The 25,475-nt window shown below is 40.5% G+C and overlaps 1 protein-coding gene across 4 annotated transcripts; it reads right to left on the bottom strand.

Moving 5' to 3' along the window:
* Window positions 1-32: 32 nt before the first annotated feature.
* Window positions 33-25,475, bottom strand: inpp5b (inositol polyphosphate-5-phosphatase B). Of its 4 annotated transcripts, XM_050046906.1 has the most exons (23): window positions 25,199-25,475; window positions 22,637-22,717; window positions 22,210-22,307; window positions 22,024-22,053; window positions 21,816-21,926; window positions 20,432-20,575; window positions 15,894-15,984; window positions 14,467-14,637; window positions 10,948-11,049; window positions 10,551-10,665; window positions 7,854-7,970; window positions 6,663-6,850; window positions 6,373-6,484; window positions 6,162-6,271; window positions 4,279-4,414; window positions 3,953-4,063; window positions 3,546-3,711; window positions 3,005-3,240; window positions 2,169-2,276; window positions 1,458-1,542; window positions 1,045-1,172; window positions 816-927; window positions 33-493 (listed from the first exon to the last, which is right to left on the bottom strand). In XM_050046906.1, exons 1-23 carry the CDS (start codon window positions 25,252-25,254, stop codon window positions 384-386), a joined length of 2,718 nt encoding a protein of 905 aa, XP_049902863.1. In that variant the 5' UTR covers window positions 25,255-25,475; the 3' UTR covers window positions 33-383. The 4 variants fall into 4 exon arrangements, with proteins under 4 accessions (XP_049902863.1, XP_049902860.1, XP_049902861.1 ...); XM_050046903.1 differs by lacking the exon at window positions 25,199-25,475 and having other exon boundaries at window positions 22,637-22,774; XM_050046904.1 differs by lacking the exons at window positions 21,816-21,926; window positions 22,024-22,053; window positions 22,210-22,307; window positions 22,637-22,717; window positions 25,199-25,475 and adding an exon at window positions 20,863-21,226.

The raw sequence follows: 25,475 nt of genomic DNA, 5'->3' as shown, positions 1-25,475 counted from the left end.
GATTGGAAAAAAACACCAGTGAGACACACCTTGTTTCCAACAGCTTTATATATAAAAACAATATCCTGTTGAGATCAAAACATTAAAATACAAATTATCATTTTTTTTAAATAAAATATTCATACATTACAAATTGTTAGGTCTCTACAGATGCTCAACGATATACAATAAACTCTGTGCATCATCAACAGATCACAAACATTATCGTGTGAAACAAACTATCATCAGATAAGAACTGTCACTTACAGTAATTATGCTATGTATCTATACAAAGAACCATCTAAGAATATATGAAATCATTACAGTTTATTTCAAATACTGGACTGTACAGGGTTTTTAGTGTTCCGCTTCAGCATGAAGGACAAGATGGAGAAGTCCTCCATCTAGGAGGAGCCTTGGGCCAGGAAGTGCTGAAAAAACTCTTGAGTCTTCCTCTTTTCTGCAAGATCCTGCTTCACAGGTGACCTCAGGAGCAAGGAGGCAAAAATGGTGGCTGTGCAGAAAAAAGATAAATATTCATATTGCATTTCTACTGCATAGTATAATAGGCTTCCTTGTCTTAGTTGTAATGTCTTTATTAGCAAAGTTTCAACAAATGTGACAGTGACGATAAAAAGAAATTCAGAAGATGTTTTGCTCAGGGTATTGAAAAGGTAATCGGTGCAAACAGTCCTTGACTCATAAGCAGTATTATCTTTCATTTTCACTTCTCATTGCTGTTTTAGTTTCTAGTTGACTAAAACACAGAGCAGTAGCTATTAATAACACATTAACCAATGAAAGAGACTGAAGTGTGACCTGCTTCTTTGCCTTACCCAAGATGTTGACATCTAATCGATTGCTAGCAGAATTCTTCAATAGTTCACGGAGAAAGGCAGCTAAATAGTTGAACACATTTTTATGGCACTGAGGTAGCATGGAAATAATCTGAAACAAAAGAAATTAACACCACATTTCAAGAAGGCAGAGATTTACTTTAATATTCAACACATTTAGGAATGAATTCATGTTGATCAGCGAGTCACTGCGGGCTGTCCCACTTACTTTCTCACACTGACTGGCACTGGCGCAGCTGTCTAGGCACTGCTGGTAAAAGGAGTAGGGGACCACAGGCTCTGGGAGGGCGTCTAGGAAGAGAAGCAAGGCCTCGGCCACTGAGTGGTTACTGCCCGCTGCAGGTCAATACAGAGTCAAGGACATAATTCTTGAGTAGAATCTGCACGTTTTGAAATGTAGTTGCTGTAAGAAAGAATCTAAAACATTGTCACATCCCTGGATTCATTCAAAGGGGTCAGTTTACCACCAGGCAGACAAAACAGACAGATATGAAGTGCAGTATTTGGAAAGAACAACATGTTTGTTGCAGTCTCTGAAATCAAACAATAACTGTGAGGGCAAAATGCTAAAAGTGCTCTTTTTCTACCAATGGTTATGAAGGCAATAGTGCTGAAGGATACGTAGAGAATCAGGAATGCCAGTGTCAAGACAATCCCTTATGTCTGCAAATTCACTCCGGAGCCCAGGTTGCTGAAATATGTCTTCCTGCAAATGGAGGAAAGTAAATATTAAGTCTTTATGTCCCTACAAAGCACATTTATTCAGCCAAGGAGATAAATTACAAACAGGCCCTGTTGGGCTGATGAAAAATGCTCTATGGTCTAAAACGTAGTGGAGCTGCAATGGACTTTGACTTAATTAAAATTAAAAGCACAGTCTTATGATTAAATAACCTGAATTGAGGCTTTTAAAAATAATGACTAATTCCCTCCACCAAATCAATGCAGATACTTTACAAATTACTTGGCTTGCTGGCACAACCACTAATGGCAAGAATCAGACAGATGATCTACAGATCTTCAGCTTTGTTGGATGTGCATACCCAACACTCCCACCTAGCGAGTCATACCAGTGTCTTTGTAGACTCAAGACAAATCTTTGAAACACTGACACTTTTAATTTTGCTCAATAGTTGTGGCATGCAGTGACTTGCATTTAGTTGTCCTCAGAAAGACAAAAATGCTTGGAAGGAAGCCAAGAGTCACTTAAATCACTTTAAAGACATGACCCTGCAAATAAGAAAGCTACGCCCATAAAAACTAAACAAGAGTACAATTTCTTTGATTTCATTATAGCACCAAAATAGAAGCTTCGGTGACACATTTTCTTACTTGTTTGAGTGCATTGCGGAACAAGTGATCCACCATCATCCAGAGCTCTTTAGGAATGTCTAGAGGCTTTTCAGTGTTTGCTGCATTCTCATCTATAGACATCTCCGCCTAGTGTTCAGAACAAACACAACAAAGAGAAGAAGTTCAGTCAAAATAGACTCAAAAGTGTTTAACTTCAAGTATGCAACACAGTGTTTCCCCTATATTCATTTAGCAGTGGCGCTTAGGCTATAAAATCCCCCTGTGTGCAATTTCCTTGCTGTCTGTACTTAGTTTAAGTGGCCAGATTCAGGAAGATTAAGGGTAATTAATTGTAAACCCCCAGATAAGGATGCTCGGCTCGATCAGCCACCCATCATTATCAGCTGATATATTCGTTCTTAATGGTTTAAAGGCCAATCAGATGATCAGATGGGGACAATTTCTCTGCGCACTGTTAAAACAGCTTCACTGCTCTGGCAGTTCTGACAAACTGTAGCTAACACTGAACATTCATGGTTTACTGATAAAATGTTTTTACAAGCAACATCAGAGTCACAATATGGATATTAGAGCTAGATGTCAAATGTTAAATCTGTCCCCACATGTAGAAGCGACTGTAACAGAATATGGGCTATGGGAAGTATTGCATTAAACGTGATCAGACATCTACAACTGTGTACAAATACATGTCTAAAGCCCTTCTTGTGTCAGTGGATGTGCTAAGTATCTTTCAGCAGTGCAAAATAATTCACACACTTCAGCACCACTGCTGGGAGAAATCCTCGGAGACAACCGTGACTGTAGAAAAGGTATTTCAAGGACACTGTTGCTGCGCTGCACATGGGAGCACTAACCACTTGGCGGAGGGTCTCTTGTGGCATGTCCTGGATGGGCTCCCTCAGCTGACACAGGGAATGAATGGAGGAGCCGTAGCAGCTGGCCAGGTAGTTTCCTGTCACAGAGATGAAGTAGTCCTTGCCGCGCTCCAGGTGGAGTACCAGGATGTCTTCAATCTCTTCCTTGCCAGAGTTAAGTTCAGGCGCCGTTGAGCGGTTTACAAAGACCTCAAGCTCAATGTCCACAGAAGCACCTGGATGTTGAGAGAGATGAACTGTCATGATTCGGGAAGTGATGCCTGCTACATCAGTGAGTTACGTTGTGCTACCGTCACTAGAAGCAGTTTTTGAGGATCTGTAAAGCACCAAGATGTCTGTAATCTGTGATAAGATTTAATCTTGCAAAAGAGAAAGGCTGCCATTGTGAGTCAAAATCAGAGTTCTGCCCTAATAACTCTTATTGCACTTAATTTCTAAAACCTAGAGGCAGAACAGTAGTGATTCATTAAAATGAAATATGCCACTATGTGATGAAACTCTGACTTTGTGTTCTACTGACCCTGAGCGATAAAGCCTTTGGGAGGGTTAGCTGTGAGCCAGGGCTTGCAGTATGTGGGCTCATTCGGCTTCTGGATAAACTCAAACTGACACGGGACCTGCCCGTCATTTAAGAGGCTCAACGTCTCAGCCTGGTGCTGCATGTATTTCACATCCTTAAAAAGGAACTGAAAGAAGAGGAAAAGGTTAATAGTCAAGCAGGGAAAAAATTCTACTCCATTTCATGTAAACGTATCCTTCAAATATCTGCATTCGGCTCACAGCCCGAGATCAATACACAGCTTCATTAGTGGTGGTTTACTTACTGAATTCATCAAGGGGACATAATGAGAGGGAAACTGATTCTACAAGGTGAATCAGAGCGGTATTATAGTTCGCATTACGCTGTGATGAGGGAAGAAACTTTACCTCTCGCTTGGATAACGTTACAGATGGAATACACTCGTTCTCCATTTTGTCTATGTTGCGTACAATTTCTTCAAAAGTCTTCTTATAGGCCTCGGCATTTACTCTCTTGATCTGTGGAAAGACGAGGCAGAGAAACACTGCAGCATAAATATCTACATTGTATAACCTTTAAATAAGACTGCAATAGATGTGATATGGCCTTTGCAAAAAATAAGGGGCTGATGCATCATCGCTTCTCCCCTCCCCTAATTTTCAAAAGTCTATATGAGGAGGGCCAATGCATCTTTTTCCAAACAACAAGAAACTTAATGAAAGAAATTACTTACCCCAACGACAAGCACAGAACTGACTGGTTTGTGGTCACTTGTCTTCAGAGCCATGTGACTCTGATAATGCTGCTGCATGATGTTCTTCCCTCGCCACAGGATACGGTCACACCACGCTGGTACGCGACATTTTTCACTATATGCAGAAGAAAGGAGATGTTAATTCTCAAGTATGTTTATTACATCTTTTACATCATAAAGATGTAAATACACAGGGCAAAACTTACATCTGTATCACCAAGTGTTTGTACATAACTCAAAGGTTACCACGTGGAAGAGCAGAAAATACCACACAGCGCTGCAACTGTGATTTAGGACCACATCAGCTGCGGGGGATGTTTCCCGATAATGTTAATTAATGGTGCAATAAGTGGGTGGCTTAAGTGATTTATATGGGCCATCAGTGGAGATTAAAGTGATTCAGTGTTAGAAGCTTCTTCACATTTAACAGGTGAAACATGTAAGGCAAGCTGTTTTAATGGTGCTCAAGAGCAGAGTCTGATTAATGAATGACCACATTCCCTTTTGCATTATATTTGCTTAATATTACAATATGAGTTGTCCTCCCTTCACCCCATATTTCTATCAGAATGCTACTGTGACACATATTTTTGTGCCAATCTTTATGTGAATACTCATATAAAGTGGTGTTAATATAGAACATGTACAAATACAATGCCACTCTGTAAGTGGAGAGATGTTTGTTTGTTGATAGACTAGAAAGCTTGCAAAATGAGTCACACAAGTAGTTTCATTAGGTGCGTTTCCTTCCAGCTCGTTTTATGCGCATTTTCATTTTGCGCATACAAAACCTGTGTGGAAACTGTAGCAGCTAAGCCTGAACTTAAAGCCACTGAGGGGCTGCATAGACAAGCTACAAACTAATTGACGCACTTGCCTGACCTAACTGACCACTGCTCATCAGGTGGAAACAAAAAGTCCAATTCTTCTTCTTCGATGCATTCTTTATTTATCACCACTGTAGTCTTCATTGAAAAACTGGCAAACATCTATGAATCTGTGTCTATTAACCATTGGTACAGATTTGCACCATTACATTGAGCGGCGTACACCTCACTTGACGTGGCCCGGCGCTGCGCTCAAAAAACTTGATGTGCTCCCATGTCTAGCAACACCTGTCCCTCAATGAATGGTTCCAACCTATATCGACAGACACCCATGACAATACAGTGACCCCTACAGGACAAATTAGCATCCCACATATACATCGTACACTGGGGATGGCTCCTATAGAAACAACCAAAATTGAAAAATATCTCAAACTCTCGGAAAAATTTTTTATACTTGGGGGAGGTAGAAAAGTTAATGTACCAATAAATAACTAACCAATAATAACAATAACTGCAAGCTCTTTTGTTGTTTCTGGATGGCTTTTAACACGCTTACATTCGTACACAGGACTGTTATCAGAACTCTCCCAAGAGCACGCAGCTTTAATGTAAGTCGTTCAAAACTCTCTATCTCCAATGTCCAGTTTGCTCTCCACTTTTGTGCATCCATTGTTATATTGCATTTGAGGTCTGAATGGCGCTCTTTTAATGATGTCATCCTATTTGCCCTCTTTTTCTACAGACTTCTCACTGGAGAATTAGCGCCACCTACTGCTTAATGCAATAAATCAACTCCAAATATTTGCACTTCAGCAGTGGATTGAAAAGCACATAATTTCATATATTCTTTTGCAGATTTTCTGCAAATTCGGTTAAAATTTGTGCTACATTTGGATGGAAACACATCTATTGTTGGTGTACTTCTAGTTATCCTTACTTTAACTGTAAAAATAACCATATAATTGAAGAAAGATCTCCTGACTAAAAACGCTCCAGTCTGCGTTTCACAGTTAGGCCTTTATATAAAATTACCTTGTATCCCACTTGTCGGAGCCAGTGTCATATTTGTAGGTGGGCTGGAAATCAATCTCTCCCTCTGCAAAGCCAACGAACACGGCCTCCTCATCGATCTGCCTCTTGAGCTGAGGACCATATGGAGCTGTTAAGTATCACCACTTGTACACACGAGCGATGAGTACATGCTATTTAAACAGCAGAAATGAGAGACCTTCACTGATATTACCTGATCGTAACTGTGCAGCGTTTCAAAGTCCTTCTTGCTAATTAGCTCCTTCACGTTGGAGACGTCAAGTTCACTGATTCTGTAGTTGAGGTCCCCAATCCATAAGATCACACTGGTGAGGGAAGCATAGAGAGACAGAGGAAGAAACATGGAGATAACTTGAATATGGATCAAATATAGAAACATGAATCCCAGCATATTTAGATTTAGTGGCATGACTACACTGAAGGTGTTAGAAATTAATACATAATATGTCACTGTAACTCTGTAATATCTAATTGTTTTCATACTCATGCTTCATGATAGTAAGTGGAGGCTGGTTGGGATCAAGCTGGCGAAACTGAAGACGACTGCAAATGTCCTTGTAGTCTTGATTACGTCTCTCATATTCTTCAATGTGAGCAGCTAGGTGAGAGTTGACGACGCAGATATCAGAGTTGTGGAAGCGAAAACGGATTGCCACAGCACCCTTATTTCCCTACAAATCAACAAGAGGTTTAAAGAGAGAGAAAGAGAAAGTCAGTCAGAATAATATAAGAAGCAAAACTAAAAGGTCCTGCAAAAAGATTTAGAGGAAAAAAAACTGTATGCAGTGATATGCGCCTTTGCTTGACAGTAATTCAATATTATGCAAACACTGTGACACTTGTTTCAGATGGCTCTTGGTGCAGATCATAAACCTGTCTCTCATTACTGCAGGAAAGGATGGAGCAACCTTACAAAGGCCCCTACTGGTCACCAGCCAGCCATCTGCTCTACACTGCAGGGACTGCTCAGTAAGCACGGCCACATCTAAGGCAAGAATAATCTTTTCTGCGACAGTGCATGAGGAGTTAAGATGGGGCTGCTGGACGAAGCACTTAATGGATGAATAAGCACTAAAGATAAAAACAGTTCAAAAGAGGAACCAGACAAAGGTTTGTACTGTCATCATCACAGCAAAGCCCTTGAGCGTAACATTGCCTTTATTTATTGCCATTTGCCTGCAGTTGTTATAACAATGAAACAACACTTTCATTGTAGGAGCCCAAATGGTTTTTTTCCTGCTTCAGTCATTTGCTGCTCTCATCTAATGTTGATGTGAAAAGCTACTGTTGATACTAACTCTACACTTCCTCTTTAAGTGTCATAACAAATGCTTTTATGTGAGACCAAAGAAAATACCTGTGGCGTTGCTAAAAATGTATCTACAAATCGATTTTGACATTCTTGGCACCTGATGCCTGGAAGTTAAAACTCTGCAGGGATTTTAAAACATCTCCGACAAAGCTGATGTTAGGTGCGTGAGCCAAGACAGGAAAGGGGTGACACCTTTTCCTTTATGTACCTGCCCTGTGGACATGCAAAGAGAAGCTTGCTAGAGGCAAGTTCTGATCACGGCTGCTCTCAACAGCTCAGCTCTGTATTATCTTAGAATATCTATACACCAGTTAATCTACATGAGGACTCGTGCATGAGAGACCTGTAAAATCAGTCCTTACCATCCTTCCCATGATGCCGGTGCCCACAGTCTCGGCCTCCACATCAGAGATGAACTCTGCATGCTCCTTTTTTACATAGAAGATCAGCATGATGCCAACCAGACGCACCAACTTCACCTGCAGCAGAAGATGAGAACATTTACAAAGGGTCATGTCATACAGGAAAAGGAAAAGACAAACAATTGTTTCAGCCACAGCTATGAACAATGGCAACATTTACAGTCTAAGGTATTTAGTCTCATCGAGAGCTGGGGGATAAAACTATCTTGATAGGGGATCATGATACAATTCATGCTGATATCGACGAATACAGATAGATCTAACAGCCTATCACACAGCAGAAATAAACGTGACAACAGCCAGTCAGTCTGCTGCTTCTCTTGTGTGTCGCTGCCTGTTTGTATGTGTGGAGCATGGTCCCACCCTACGGCAGAGTGACAGCAGTCAGTCTTTAGGATGTAAATGGTTGTCAGTTTTAGTAGTTGGTTAGTATGATCATTTCAAATTGTATCATTAAAACTGTATTTGATTACCATGCTTTCATTAACTCATAGTTAAAGCAGCTGTGTGGAACTTTTTACCATTTATAAAACTGTCCCTAGTTCGTATCACCCCCCCTTGAAGATCTGCATATTTATTTGAACCCAACAGCGACAAAAAAGCCTTTCTCTATATGGCTATTTAGCGTAGCCTCAGTCGGGTCATAGCGGAAGTCAGCAAACCAGAATATGGCACACGGAGGCGGAAGTAAGTCTGCACGCCCGCAGCGGCCCGCAGCCATTAAACCACAGAAGAAGAAGGAGCCGTGTTTACAGAGAGTGTTCTTCAGGTAAACGGTACGCAACGGGCATTGCTGAACACATAACAGTTTTACCAGATGTATCTATAAGGACTTGGTTGTACTTTCGATGTCATGGCAGATAACGAAGGAGCACCATCTAAAAGAAAAAGAACAGAAGAAGGCTAAACGGGACAGTGATAGGGCTCGAGCCCAAACGCGTGTAAACCTCGGTCGGGCATTCACCAAGTGGAGAGAGCTGAGAGATTTGAAAGGTTTTAAAACTGATCCCGAGTTGGTCCTTTTCCTAATCGACAGGTATGTCATTTTTGTTTTTATTTAGAGATTATACCGCAACTTGTTAGACGTTTCACTTCAATATATGACAACATGGAAGTTATAAGCAAGCTAAATGTAACGTATGACAACATGGAAGTTATAAGCAAGCTAAATGTAACGTCAGCTGATGTGAACCGCTTTTGTCTAGTAACGTTACAACAAATGCCACAAAATTATCTGTGACTGACCATGAACACAAATATACAGCAGGCAGTTGTCCTCAGTTTATAAGAAATTCAGAGCTACACCAGAACACCAGAGGAATGATTTTCCTCTCGCTCTCCAAAACAAATGCATGTGGTAATTGCCGGTTGCAGCCAGAATTTTACGACACCAGGCTGTGGGTGTCATACCGCTTAGACCAAAGGGGGGCACTATAATCAACGAAAACGTAAAGTTCCACACAGCTGCTTTAAAACTGTCAAGCATCAACCAGAGTTAGCAAAAAGGTAACACTGCATCAATAATATGGAAGTAGCTTGAATATCTCAAAGCAATGAAGCACAGATAAGGATGGTCTGCAAAATATGCCATTGGTCAGTGCCAACCAAGACAGGAAAAACAACAAATCTTTCCATCACCAGATAAGGGACCGCCCTTGTGACCACAACATTATCATAGTAAGTTACAAGGCGAGCTAATTTGTATGGTTTTGTTAAGACAGATAAAGCATGTCTGCAAAGTTTAATGTTGACATTTAGATGTTATCCAATATAATCTTTGATCACAAAACATATTCTAAACCAAGCCATGTTTGCACGGTTAAATGTTCATGTTATTTTAGTATGCATATCAATAAACTATCCTCTAAAGTTTAACTAATAAAGTGCCTGGTTTCCACACGCTTCAGCAGCATTATCAAATCGATATTGATCAATGTGGAAAAAAGCACGCTGATCATGTTTTTGCCACACCGCCCAGCCCTAGTCTCACACTGTCTAATCGCAAGGAAAACAGAAGTAAAGAACATCCCAGAATATGAAGCAGTTGCAAAAATACTTTAATAGGCCCTCCTGTCAATCCTTTATGAATCAACATTCAGATGTGATGGTGAAAACATTTATTTTTCAACTCGCTGAGCTACGCCGTGTCAGACATGAAGAAATGACACGTCATTATGCTGCCTACATGACTTACAGACACCCTCTAAGCCCTAAAGGGATGAGAAGAAAACAGTCCGGCTGAGAGACGGAAGTTAATAAGCTAGAGTCAGCGCTCTGAGAAAAGGGAAGTAGATGAAAGCGAATAAGGGGAAGAAGAAGAAGAGAAAGACCAAAAAGTACCTTCAAATATAAGGCCTGACTAAGCTCATCCAATTAGCAGGAATATCATGACTGTTTCTTAGAATTAACCTGCGTAATCATCATACAGTGTTATGTAGAATGCTATTATGGCCACAAGCTATCTGTCAGTTCACTGTAATACAGAACTCTTGCAGTCTCCATTTTAAAACGAGCTAATCAAGCTTTACAGACAGAACATAATAAACTGTGCAATATTTTTCAGTCGAAATACCAACTAGAGGGGAATAATTATATTAAAAGAGGAAAGACGAATTTAAAAAAGAAAGACTTCCTTACTAAGGCATACTTGGCATCAGGATGCAAGGCCTCGGACACAGCCTTCGTCCACTCCATCTCTTTGGGGGTGTCATTGAAGAAGAAAGCCTCTTTGCTGAGGTCAAGCTCCTGAAAACTATCACGAAGGACAAACAGTAAAATTTGGGTTTTTAAGCTTTACCTCAGAACTTTCATGGTTTTCTCAAAACTTTTTCCACTCTTCAACACCAAAGTTAGTAAACTGAAACGTAGGCAGGATTACACATAGTGCTGAATCTGTGGGTGGGCATGTTCTACTTAAAACAGGATCAATGGCTGCATACATCTGTCAGAGGTTCGAGCAGTATATGTCTGTCTGTGTAATGGGATTACACGGAGACTTGCGAGGCTATTCTCCGGCAGTGTGAATGTGACTTACCCCACGCAGTACATGTCAGGAGGGTTGAGAGTGCAGCTCAGCCAAGGACGGAGGCTTTCCTTTGGTGTCTGTCCGTTTACATTGTATGTGCCGAGAAAAAAGCTGAAAACAGAACGGGGATGAGATGAGAAGTTGGCACAGAGGAGAGGAAGACAGAGCCACAGCTTGTTTGCCAACTATGTTGAGTTTATCCTGCAGACTGTGAAGGTTTCTTTTTATATTTTCCAGTTCACATCAGGGGAGATTAAAACAGTGGAACAATGACCTCAGTCTATGTTACGATGCTGCTTTACTGCAGTGCTCACCAGCTCATGTCTAAAAATTTCATTTCATTTTGATGTTCTTATTCATCCATCAGAGCTGCTTGTTCGAGGTTTGAATACCTTCAAAATCCCCGTCCCTCAACGCCTTTCCGACGTCGCATAATAGGGGGCTGTGTCTGACCACTCCTGTGACTTTCCAAAATCGACGACACAACATCACACCCACTTCAGTTTGAGATAGGCCAAGTGTAGGGCTGACATAGAAGCCTGGGGTTTGACTTCTCTCTCTAGCTCTCTTTTTTCATTTTTGACACATTTTTTCACTTTTTCGTGTTTAAAACTGAGTGCAACACTACAAATGTCTTCGAGGAGAGACTGTATGAAAATGTGTGCCATTATCTCCATATTTAAACAATGTCTCCCCTGTCCTCATTACAGCTGACATTTCACCCCGCCTTTGTGTGCAGCCATTCAGAACAGTTAAACACCTCTGACCTGGTTGGACGGCACATTTTAAGATACTTCTGCTCAACTGTACCCCGGCCCTTTCACTCACACACAGAAACATCTTAGAGCTGTCTACAGGGCAAAGCAACAAAAGAGAATAAAAATAGTCTAATCGTTTGACCTCTGAGCAGCCCCACTAGAACTTTCCCTACTGAAGGGCACCTAAATTGCGAGGAATGCTAAGAGGACCCACCCTTGTTATTTACCGTCCTACTGAGATTTATTCTGCAGGTCCAGATTAAAAATCAGCTTCCTTCCATTCAATAGCCCTCGTCTCTGACCTTCAGGCAGCTGCTGCTCTGCTCATGTAGCTGCACAGGAGCAGCGCAGAGCTCTGTATTTGTGGTGACTGCCACCGCACCGTCTTTAAACAATAATCTTGCTGTTGCTTTCCTAAGCTTTGTTTTCATAGCCTGCACATCGGCATAGATATTAAGAACAATCTCAGTATGTGCTGTAATATGAGATGAAAGCAGGCAATGCATGTGTTCCAGCACAATGCAGCCTTTTCTGTATCTCTGCTGTTGAAGCTTTTGATTTTGACTCAGGGTCACATAGGGACAGGGTCCGTGTACTTTGCGGCCATTCGTTATTCGTTCTGAAGTAGGTAAACAAAAAACGGGAAACGATCCTATTTTCCTTTTTCGTTTTGATGTAGGTAAACAAAAAACCGGAAATGAGTCGTCTCCCGTTTGGAAATTGGAAATCGGAAAACGAGTCTTTATCTGATTTTCTATTATGCGTTCACTAACCACAAGTTGGGAAATAAAATACGACAGTAATTCTTTTAATCAAATTTGCTTTGCCTTAACCCAGAAACCATTCTTATTCTTATTCTTCTCCTTCATTGCTGCCCCCTGCTGATATTACTAGTTTGCCGCGCTTGTGCTGTGCCCCAATAAATCAGCTCAGACACTGTTAGAAATGTTGTATTTAGCCTAATAACATCATGCTACAGCAGTAATAACGTCAGCTTTAGTCAAATGGCTCTAGCTCTCCCGGTAAATGTCATAAACTCTGGACACATTTTCCCTGTATGTTGACATGATAATGGCCGCGTTTCCCAGATCGCTCTTAGCTTAAGATCTTTCACTAAGAAGGAGTTGTAAGATCGAGCTGACCCACTCTTAACAGTAGGACCGCCAGGATTACAGCGCCCCTCCAAGCGCCGCAATGGTCTGCCAGACCATTATGTAACTTCATTGTCTGCCCGTGTGCTCAGAAGCACACAAAAAATGCATTTTTGAGTAATTTCCAAGAAGTTATGATAAAAAAAAAAAATAATTACAGACTGTAGAATAGGACTGACAACCTCTCCAATGTCTCATGTCAATTAATTAACACTATTTGTTGGCTTTTTATAATGCCTTTTTTTTTTTTGCTGCTGCACTGCGTGTCTCCAGTTGAAAGTGGTGATTTGCTAAACACATTCTACAATAATAAATTAGATTAACTTTTGGTCTATAATATTGTTGGCTATATTATGCATTTTAATAAAAAAAATTTAGAATAAAAGAAATAAACGCCGAAATAATTAGTGGAAACATTTTTATTTATTATTGTTTTTTTGTTTATCTACATCAAAACGAAAAAGGAAAATAGGATCGTTTCCCGTTTTTTGTTTACCTACTTCAAAACGAATAACGAATGGCCGCAAAGTACATGGACTGGACAGGAGGCTTCCAAGCAGGCGAGCAAAAGGTAAAGAAATACACTGGAGAGGTTGGGAGTCAGTCACATAGGCTACCTACTATAAACACACCTACAGACAATTTAGAGCTCCCAATTAACCAGACGTTCATGTCTCAGAGCACCCAGAGGAAACCTGTACCAACATGCATATTAAACACAGGAAGAAAGTGAATTAAACAAATAACAAGGGACCTTTTTGGGTACGATCCACTGAGCCAACGTGTTGCCAAAGCCACATACAGTGCTTGTTGATATTTTTAAAGTATAACATTAATGTTTAGGCATGTTTTCACACAGGATACAGAATATTTCCCTCTTTTTTTCTTTGTATTACAGATGATGTTGTATTTCAATCTTTTCATATTAAAGATACCTTCTACCATTCCCCTTAAATCTATATTCCTTTCTATTATTTGCAATGTTCTTGGTGTAAATAATAAGACACAGCTCTACCAGCAGGAGGCAGTGTGGTTAACCATGATGCTGACTTCAGCAAATGCCTATTTTTTGACCATCTCACAAAAACAACCAGCCTTAACAAAAATGTCTCTCTACAGAGGCACTCATGTCTACAGTGAAGACAAAATTAGATGAAGAGATACAACCTGAGCTACAGCATGTTAGTGCTGCATTTCTTACAGTGTCTGAGACAGTGGAGCTTAATTTAGCAAAGAGCTAAGTACACAGAAATACAAACCCACAGATGTTGACTCATTCTTTTTACATAACACTTCTAGGATCCAAACTGTGCTCACAGTTTCGCTGTGGGCTCACTCTGTTCCTGCATAAACAAACTCAAAGTTTAAGAAACTATTTAAGATTCTTAACCAGCCAGTACAGAGGCAGAGTGCAGCTCAACACAACTGTATAGTGGCTCCACCCAAAGTATCAACACATTTCTGATATCCGGAGAGGAAAAAACATAAGATTTCCTATAAAGATAGCGATGTGCTACTCGATTGTATCCTGACCACCAGTTTCCTGCCTGAATCAATCTGCCAAAACACATTCAAATTTTTTAAAACAGATTCAAAACAAGCAGTCGAGAGCAAAATACCTGAAGTCCTCCAGGTAAGTGTAGAGGTCCTCATTCTTCAGCAGCTCACATCTGATGAGGTTGTCGCGCAGGCCGAACTGCGGCATGGCCAGTATCTGAGCTTTGTTAGACGTGGTGTGGCTGGACGAGCGCACCAGGTCATCCCGGTCCTCTCGACTGGGGACGGCCTGACTGAACACCAGGAGAGAAGAAATAACAGTCAGGCGAGGGAGTGAGAGACGGACCAAGATAGAATCGGGGTCATTTTGTTACGCTGGTGTGATTTCAGATGGACACATTAGCGTGTGTTTGCTTGTTAGTACGCACAGATCCCAATTCACATTCAAAATGAGTCTAACTGCATCAAAAGCTATAAATAAAATGACTTCATAGCAGAGACTCTCTGTTCCAGACTAACAGCCTAATGTACAGTAGATCACTGCAGTGACAACAGTAACTCGGGCTATGCAGCGAGGCTCCATTTCCATGTCGTCAATAAGGAATGAGGCTGAGGGGAGAGGAAGAAATGTAATATGCCTTGTCCCTGTAATCTTCCTGGAATATGCTGTAACGAAACTCTATATAGGCGTTCGTTCCAAAAGTGTTAGCAGTGGCCTGCGGGTTAAACAACTAAAAAGAACAAATTTGCATTTCAAACTTTAACAACTTTAAATAAACACTATTTAGCAAGCTGCTGCCAGACGTGTACACAGCTTATGTTGTAAAACTTGAAGGCGGACAGTACTCAAAGGACTGTATTCTGCTTTTATATGCACTCATACTTCTGCATAGTATATGTTTTAGGCTTTACTCAGTGTGATCTAAAAAAACAGCTTCATATATTAAAAGGGTACCCTGTGGTTTCACACTATGCTACTGATCTAAAGGTGACGATAACACACCAAGAAAGGCAGGAAGGAAGACTAGTAGCAAGTAAACATGGATTTAAACAATGCAGGTTTCAAAATCTTTAACAACTAAAAAAATGTGTACGTTTTATAAGGATGGAAAAGCAGTTAAAGCTTCTGTCAAGCCTCGTGGATACAAACAACACATTTTGGTGAGCAACACTGAATCATGTAAAGATAAAAACTTCAAAGAAAAACCTGCTCTCCTCGCGGCAAACTCAGCTGAGAGTGAGGCAGAAAGGCCGCAAGGTGGTAAATAAAATAAGCTTGTACACTGTGCAGGCAGCCAGGAGGGCCTATGTCGTTGTAAGAACAATGCTAAATGAAAGCTTCATTAACATGTCAACGAAAAGGGTTTAAATTCAAATGTGTCTATAACTTGCCATTTTATGAAAGCAAGAGCTCAATCACAACATTGTGCGGCCTGTTGTGAGCTATTGCTTATCTCTATGACTCTTTCTACCTCTGTGTATAAAGACATAGCTGTGTAAAGAGTTTGTTTTGAGAGCTCCTACATGTGAATTAATACAAAGGCCTTACCTCTCTGGGCTGGAATATGCTTTGGGTCTTTGTGTGCCACTGTTTGAACCTTTCTCCTTTTCTGAAGTTCCCTTTTTGTCTGATGATTTCTCTGTTCAGGAAGAGCAGGAGAGAAAAGGAAGAATATTAAATTGTTTGTTTACAAAGTTAAATGGTCAAAATTGCCTGCACTTTGAATGATAAAGTAATATACAGTTTGCAGGTTGCCAGTAGAGACAATGTGTCTGTGTGTCTTGCCAGGTGCTTGAAAACCATCAACATTATCCGAAACTCTGCCCTACCGACTGACAACCTGGGACAACTCACTCTAATAGGAATGAACCCAACCCTGAGCAAACCCATATGTCAACACTTTAATAACTGATATGGGAATAAATTGACGTTAATTACAACTAAGAATAAAAAACTAACAAGCACTGCTACACACAAGTCAATCATAAAAGTGCCAAGTCAGTTGTTGTGGTCAACCGGCCGAGCCTGCCTTTTTGCAGCCGGTTACAGTTATTGCATCCTAAGTAGCTGGATTTAATGGGCGAGTGTGAAGTATGAGACAGCATGGGCCCTGTCCCCCGCAGCTTGGCAGGGAACACAGCTGGCTGCCCTGAAAGGGAAAGCCAAGTTCTTTGAGCAGGAAATTAAACTCTACAAAGTTATAGCAGGCTATATTAAGAGTGCACCTGACCAAAAGCACTGCTTAATGACCCAAAAGATGAGACACACGAATAAGCTTCCATGTTGGTAATCTTTTTATCAACACAACCTCTACTTGGCAAACTGAAGCATCACAACCTTCAGTGCATTTGTGGTATGATCTGTTTGTGTGCAGCTTTCAGTGCAAGAACCCTGTGGCTTCAATACTTTTCATTTTACTGACTGGACATCGATACTAACAGTACTACTTCTCATAAAATTATACAGCTATGTTCAAAACAAGGTCACAGAGGTAAAGAAATAAAACAAGGAGGCAATACACCTGTGAAACAATGGGATTTGGCAATTTGAAAATATCTTAAACAATGTATATTAAAGATAAAATAAGTCTGACTGACAAAGCTTTGCCAGATGCACAGCACAATGTCTTTTAGAAAGGTTAAAGATTTGCCACAGCTGTGTCTAATGCAGCACTAAAGCCAGTTGCTTTTATCACTATCACCACAAATGGCATGCAACATTATTTTTTGCTGCATCTTTGTTTTACAAAGGAAATGCTCTCATCTGTCTAACTTGACTAAGAAATCAGGTTGTGACCTTTGCGGCCAAACTCAGAGAAAAGGTCAGCATGTCAGAAATGCTTACGCTGTTTGTTTCAGTTTGTACATTTGGTAAAAAGAAAGAAACAAGCAAGAAAGGTTCGGCTACTCAAGGTCAACTATAAGCACCATCTTTAAAAATCCCCAGAGAGATTAAATGACATTTGAATTCAAAACCATGTTTGTGAGAACAGGAAAAGGAAAAGAAGATGGCCCATTGTTTGACTGAGAAAACCGCCAGCAAACTGTGAAATGCTCTTGGAAGTGTGCATAGGAATGTTACATTTCAGATGGTAAAAATGTCCATGTGCACAAGCCTGGTAAAATGACTCAACAGTTTTCAGAGTTTAAAAAGGAGATCACAATTATTAACAAATATGTATTGCAAGGACTCACGATGAATGATAAACCAGAACTCATTACAGATGGTTAAAGATGGGTAACCTTATAGTACAGTGACTTTACAGTGTTCAGTCAAAACCGCTTTGAATATCAGGCAGATCAAAAGTGATATACAACTATACAAGAGTCCTAGATTTTTCTCAGTGAGATGCACTGTACCATTGAAAAAGTAGAGCGACAGCAGTGACACAACAAACATTGTGCCATATAATACTTGCAAAACAAGATTAAACAAACTTGAGACATGATTTACATGCACATATGGTAGTCATCTGAAAAATGCTAACACATTTACAGCCTCAGATCAAAACTAAATCTTGTAGGGTCCTGAAAAACACTAGTAACCGTTAACTGCTGTCGGCACCCTGATGAAGACAGTACTGCCAAAATGTGCTGGTCATTAGTTACTTAAACATAACCAATACTGCAGCTGTTTTCGTAACCTGCACCTGAATGAGGCCTTGACCCCATGGGGATGGCATATTTTACATTCCTGCACCTGCTTTAGTTTTCTTAACCAGCTAATGAGCTTTACTAAACCTTTAACCACAGAGGCCTGAAGTTGCATGCAGTCTGACTAACTGCAATTTCACACGCATATGCCTCTCTATCTGCGGTTGATCACAAGTCAGCATAAATGTAAAGTTGTATCAGGTCTCAGAATCTTCAGCATTAAAACTGTCACAGCTTTCTTTTTTAACTGCAACTGCACAAAGTTCAAAGTTGCACAACTTCCTCTTGTGATATAAAATTATGGGTAATAAACTGCACAGGAACCAATTTGGTCATTTCTTTTTAGTCTCAGCTATTTATGCAGATATGAAAAACCTGTTCGTCTCGCCTTGATAAAACGCTTGTATTGCATTTCAGTGACACAAATACTTTTCTCACAGTCAAAGGCAAAGCAGACAGCAGTCACCTTATCTCATTCAGGCGGTCTGGAGGAAGTTTACTGTCAACTGATTGAAGCTAACAGGCTAACCTAGCTCACAGGATGAGTCAAAGTCTCTTTCTGGGAAACATCAGTGAAATAAACGAGCTCACTGTCTGAGAAGCAAAGCAAAAAGTGTCTCAATAAACGGCACAATTGTGTGTCACTAACACACGTTATTGCAACACCAACAGGTGTGTCAGTTTCTGTCACATAGCAACACCATGACCACTTAGCCAGCACTAACATTAGCCGTTACTATCGAGCGTCTACGTTAGCTAGCACTCACGGTAGCTTGATATAGAGGCAGCAACTGATAACATTAACAATACCAACCATTTTTAAAACATTTGTGTACTCCACCTGACCGATACTGGCCCTCTAGCTACTCTGGGTAATAACAGTTTCTCGGAAATAACAACTATCACCCACCAATGTTGTTAGCTAGCATTAGCCAGGAAGCTACGCTAACTAATTAGCATACGCTGAATACAACAGAGCGACGCGACGGCGTTTCATGTCACCACCTCAAAAACAAACAAATGTAGGAATATTTGTCATACCAGAGTCTCTCATCACGCTAGACATCTCCATTCACCGCTCCCAGGCATTCTGTGCAGAAGAGCAATGTCCAGCTTGAGACAGACCTGCCCATGCTAACGCTGTAGTAGGAGGAGTTTACTTTCCCCTGCTGCTGTCTGCTGCTGCAGGGACAGGAGGCTCAGCAACCACAGAGCTACTGTGCAGAAAATGCGACCTGAAAACGCCTCATCACATCAGTATTTCATAAAGGAAGTTGGGCTTATGCACTTCAAGAGGACATAAAAAGACTAAACAGCCTCATTCTTTATATATCTGTGGTCCATTTTGAATGAAAGATGTGGTATGAGTTGTAAACAAGCATTAGATTTTTGTTTGTTGCTTCACAATCACACTCTTTTTACATTATGTTTGCATGCATGTCATAAACACCATGGCTCTGATGAAGCATGCAAAAATATGATGTGTGAAATTTGTGTGAAATGGGCCACCAACATGTAAGATTAATGACACAAACTTGCATGCATGCATAAGCATACAAATTGTGCATTTCACAGCATGACTCAGAGATCTTATATGTGGAGTCTTGTTGCAGATTTATTATATGTGGTTGCCTTTTCTGTGTATATGATTTAATCACTTTATGACTTGAAGATACTTTTCAAGGGTCAACAATGTGGAACAAACTCCTCCTTGGTATCAGGTCCACTAAGACTGTGTCACATTTTGAAAAGGTTTTAAAGACCTACCTGTGTAAGCTGGCGTTTTTAACTTATTACTCTAATGATTTTATGTTGTTTTTATTCATTTTGTTTCAATTCTCTATGTGTGACCCTTCCTTGAAATAGTTTTACAGTACTGTACTTTACGTGCTGCAGAAATTAATTTTACACAATTGCCAACTAAATTAGTTTCCATGTAGTTTCCACATGTCACAGCAGGAAAACCACAGGTGTTATTCATACATCAACAATGACTGCAATCCATTTCCTTCTGCCAGGCCCATTACCCTGCTGCTCACTGTCATTACACTTAAATGGCATCGAGCCATAATTATTGTCATTAGTCACACGTGTCTTCTCTTCTATGACACGCCAAACCTATTGTGTGTCTGGTGTCCCTCTTCACATGGCTCTCTGCCAGTTCTGTGTAAACTTGTCAAAACTCACGCTCAGGTTGGGCCAACTGCATTTTAAAGGAAGTAGCACTTGCAAAACTCCCAGATTTTATTACGTAACCTTTTGATGTGGACGTGCATCGGGGTGAGGCTATCTATGCCAAGCAAGAGCGAACGCTAAAGAGATAAAGACGAGTGCCTCATGTCATCCACTGCGCAGATACTGTTTGACATATTACCAATTATTGAAGTTTTGCTGGACCTGAGAAATCCTGCGAATAGAATTAAGACGACAAACCTGTTTTCAGATGCTGGTTGAGTTTACTGAGTGTTGTGCCGAGAGGTGCGAGGGCCTGTTTGACGACTCCCTGGCCTCTGTCGGCTTTTTGGTACTTGCCGATCCACTCGAATTTGGGTGCCGGTGTGGTGGACTTGCACACATCTGAGGGAAGACAGACAGAGAAAGCAAGAAAGATATTTGCAGTGGTGTGTGAGTGAAGAATACAAGAAGAGCCTGGGCTGAACTTTACATTTTCTGCTGTTTTCAGGCAAAAGTGGAGAAGCTAGAGCAACAGTAAGAGTCATGGTATAAACAAGAGTGCTTATTAATGTACTCCACTTGTGCTAAAGAAATGGAAGAGCGGCCATTTTTAAAGCTTTGTATCCTTGGTTGTAGGATAGTTACTCGTGCTGCAGTAACTTAAAGATATCTCTTCCTTATCTGCTTACCTTCACCGTTTTTCACACTCTTCCTAGTAACAACAACGGGCGCCAGGTCTTTTAATCTCTCCATCCCTAGTATCCTTCACCAGGCTAAAAGCCTTTGTGGCTCATCTTAGAGTACCACACAAAAAAAAAGTGACAGAAACACATCAGTCTCTGTCCATGATCCCGTGGGGTTTCCACCGTGAAAAATAGTGAGGCAGTGGCAAAAGTGACACATCCCTAACAAAGCAGCCTGTCTGTTAATCTTTCAGCAGCTCACTCCATTCAGGATACAGAAAGTAAAAAGTACTTCAAGAGAAGTACTGAAGAGGAAGGCACACGTCCTCTCTAAACTGTTTTCATATTGTCTCTCTGTAAATATTACTGAGAAAAAGACAAACTACATGAGTACACTAACCAAACTCCTCCCCTTTTTCTCTCTCTTTTAGTCAGCCATGTGTCATGTTCACCGGTTAACTGACAAATGAAGTGACACCACCGCTTTGTAGTTCTAAAAGTGGCAAAAGTAGTGAACCACAGCCGCCTACAGCCAGTCAAATGTATCTGTGTTTTTATCTCTGTATTCATATTTTTCCCAGTAAACTTATGTAAAAGCGGAAAAGCATATTGTATAGTTTTCCACATAACGTAACCTCCTGGCAATTGAAGACTGGCTGAGCAGGTTTCCTCCAAAGAGGTGGTGAGAGCAGATTATTTGTACTTCTTCACACGTGGGTGCCTCCTGTGTTACTCAGAGAAGAAAATCTAAAGATATCAACAACTAACAACAAATGTATGCAAAGAGGTGAGGGCCCATGTCACTGCGCTGTTTGAATGAAACGTCTCAATGATGTCATCTCAGTTAAATGCTTATTTTTAATTTCCAAAAACTGTGGGAATGTATTAAACGCTATGTGACAATCCTTGAAAAAGCAGCTGGATGTAAAAATATCACACATCTCTGAGGGCTGACCTACCACTCCATGCTCTGTTGACCTCGCTGAGGAAGAGCCGCGAATGGGACCCAAAAGGAAGCCTGACCTCTAATTCCTCTTCCTGGTAGCTTACTCTCACTTTGGTATCGGCACCTTGTAACAGATGAAAAAAGACAATGTGGGTTTCATGCAGTGGATCAGTTATGTAGCACATAAGCGCAAAGCTGCGATGGAAATAAGGGCAACTTACCAACGACCGCAAGTTCCTCTGCTGAGGAAACTAAAGACAGAGTGCAGCATGAGAAATGTGTAAGGTCACTTCAGGGAAATTACTGTCATGCTGTTTCACCAGAAACATCTTAAGTTGAGGAACACATAATTATCTATCTCAACTGTCATCTGTTTGCAGTGAAGACTAAATATAAAAACAGCTCACCCTCCACGACAGCAAAGTCAAGGGAGATGGGTATGATGTCCTCCAGTGACACGTCATCAGCAGTAATAGCCATCCTTCGATGGGTATAAATAAACATTCTACAAAATATATCACAGTTGGATTAAGTTAGCAGGGTTGGACACATTAAACAGACACATGTATTAAAATGTAATACAAGCCAACACAGTCGTAGCCTCACAGCTCTGCAGTAAACACTACTGTTTTCACACAATATATAATTTTGGTTACAGTGTCAGGCAGTTTGATGCAACTCTGTGGTTATTTTTTAGACCAGTTTGTGGCCTTGTCCTGGATTACATCATGCTGTCACTCCCTCTCATTACAATATTACTTTGTTAGCTTTTGAATACAAGCACGTTGTTTAACGATACACAGATGACATATTATGTTATCTGTTAAAACTCACGCGTGCTCTTGTGCAGACTCCACCAACCCCAGCAGTCTGCTCTCTGTATTCTCATCCAAGAAGACATCGCATTGTAGAGCATGTTTAGAGTTTAGTTAAGGATACAGCGGAAACATGTTGCACCTTTAATATCTCACCAGGAAATACATGACCTTTCTCTCATTTCAACTCATTTCGTCAGTACTTGGCCAACATTTGATTTATGTTTGCTACAGTATAACAATGGTTAGGTACTTACCTTGAGTATTTCCATTTAATATTAATTCCTCTACATTTCACAGAGAAATATTGTGCTGTGTTTACGGCACTACATTTGTCTGACATCTGTATTTACTTGACAAATGAATCATTTACATATTAGCCCGAGGCTGTAGCCATGGAGTCAACAATGAGGGGGGCCAAATATGCCGGAGGGTCTGAACACACACAGAAATAAACATATTCTTGTACTTCTATTTTTGTGACCCTCAATGACATAATGCACTCCGTAACCCTTTCCCCTAACCCTAACCTAAGCCTAATTCTAACCTGAACCATCATTTGCTTATCATTATTTAGAAAGGCAGTGCCTGTGCATGGCTGCCTGTCATAGGGTAGTCATTTTTCTTCAATTTAGATCAGGGGTGTCGAAGTCATTGTGGTACACAGGCCACATACGGTCTCATTTGATTGCAGGTGGGCCGGACCAGTAAAACCTTTGCATAATATCCTAAAAATAACAAACACCTTCAAACGTTTCCCTTTTTTTTGTTCAAAGAAGAACATTTTAAACACTATTATCCATTTACAAAACAGGTGACAAACAGCCTGTGATGTCTCCAGAAGACTAAATGCAATTTCAACAATATTTCTAAGTTTTAACTTGTTCCTAAAACCTTGCACCTCTTCACTATTAGGTGTGCAACGTCATTCAGTCGGCCGAATTGGAGCCTTTTGCGGGCCAGCTCTTGACACCCCTGCTTTAGATGTATTTACCATTACAATGGGAGGATATTTTGAGCATATCTGAATATTGGGGGTTATGTGTCACCCTCAGTATATAGGCTATTATGATTACTGCCTTGTGTTAACTGCATTACTAATAAATAACATATAAAATATGATACATTCCTAAACATTTTACATTTTGAATTACTCAGCAGCAGTGTGTAAAATAATTAAGATAAGCTCCATCTCTACAACATGCAACATTAAAATACTGCTCACATGTTATTAGTCATTCATAATAGTTAAATATTACATTATATCCTCCTGAGACCCTGTGTCCTCATATGTGGACACGTTTTGTGCCATCTAGTGGTAGTAAGAACACAATACACTAATCCTTGCAAAAAGGATAGTAGCTGTCTCTACAGTCTGCAGCCGATCGGACACAAAAGTGGACAAGGTCCAAAACCTGATCACACTGTATGGTTGAAACTTGTTTATTGATGATTAATAATGTTTGTAGTTTGACATGGCAACAAATTTGACCAATTTTATCAAGAGTAACAAGCTGAGACGCTGTTAATTAGGAAGTACTCGCCTTAGGATATCGGGACTTTATTGTCGTCTTGTTTGAGGATGGCTTTTGGGACAAATTAGGTGTGAACATTCTTTGATTGGAGTAAGAAGTTGTTACACAAGCAAATCACAAGAGTTTTAGATTTGTTGCATTATTTATAATTTAGTTTTTGCACAACAACGTTCAGACATTGAAATAAACACATTAAGACTTCTTTACACACTGTGACTATAAAAATAAACCCAACATCCTCATGTGAGGACAAGTATTTTTCTCCCTAAAACTACTTCCTGTTCAGAGACTTAGTTATACTTATCAGGTTCTACTTCTCTTGGAGACATTAAAAAGCACCAGTAACAAGGTAAGACACTGTTAAATGTCACTGTTAGTAGTTTGAAGACATTATGACTTTATTATCATCTCGTTTGAGGACACTGGGACTTTATTATTGTTGACGATGTTTAGTTTTTTATACTTATCGGGTCCTACTGATCCCAAATAGCTAGGAGAAATTAAAAATGCATACAAAAAAAAAAGTTCAGGTCTCAGGAGGATATAATTATGCTGCATTAAAAGTACTTTTACTTTAAGCACATTTTCCTGATAAAACTTTGACTTTGACATAATGTACTATTATAATTATCATCATCATCATCATTATAATTATTATTACTATTATTATCATTATTATTATTACTACTACTACTTCTACTTAGGTGAAAGATCTACTTCTTCCACCACTGGCTGCATGAGGAAGCTGCTGAGACAAAGCTGCCATCTTGTGGCTGAAAGCTCTCACTACACACGTTGGCCCAAATTCTTAGGGAAGTCACACCCCAGGAAACCCAGACTAGTGCTGAAAATTGCGTGCACTGTAAATACATTGTTGTGCTGTTTATTGAGACAGATGTCAACACGTGGCAGAGCCTCCACCTGACAGACCTCTAGCTGTCACAGCTCTCATAACGGAGTAAACTCAGCTGAGTTTGAAGCGGCTAATCCTCCGTTTGAAGTGTTAATAATCCACAAACCAGTGCATGAACGCCGTAAAGGATACTATGATGCAGTTTTCTTCCCTTTCCAAAGTTTCTTGAATTGCGACGGACTGATCCATGGTGGAGACGTGTGTGACAGCCTCTGCTCACACGCTTCCCAGACGAAAATAGTCCTCGGAGGAGTTTCGAGTGTCTCCAGTTATTCCTCTCCGAGTGTACAGCAGGAGCAGAGACACTTCGGGGTCTGTGTGTAATCCGACATTATTCCCTTTTCGGGTCCAGATGTTGTCTTCTTCCTCCGCTGCTGGCCCGGCCCAGTCTGACTGCCACGCACTGATTC

The sequence above is a fragment of the Epinephelus moara genome, chromosome 6 (assembly GCF_006386435.1).
Source record: "Epinephelus moara isolate mb chromosome 6, YSFRI_EMoa_1.0, whole genome shotgun sequence".
NCBI lineage: Eukaryota > Metazoa > Chordata > Actinopteri > Perciformes > Serranidae > Epinephelus > Epinephelus moara.
The sequence above is the reverse complement of the archived record's forward strand: the minus strand, read 5'-3'. Positions and strand labels throughout refer to the sequence as shown.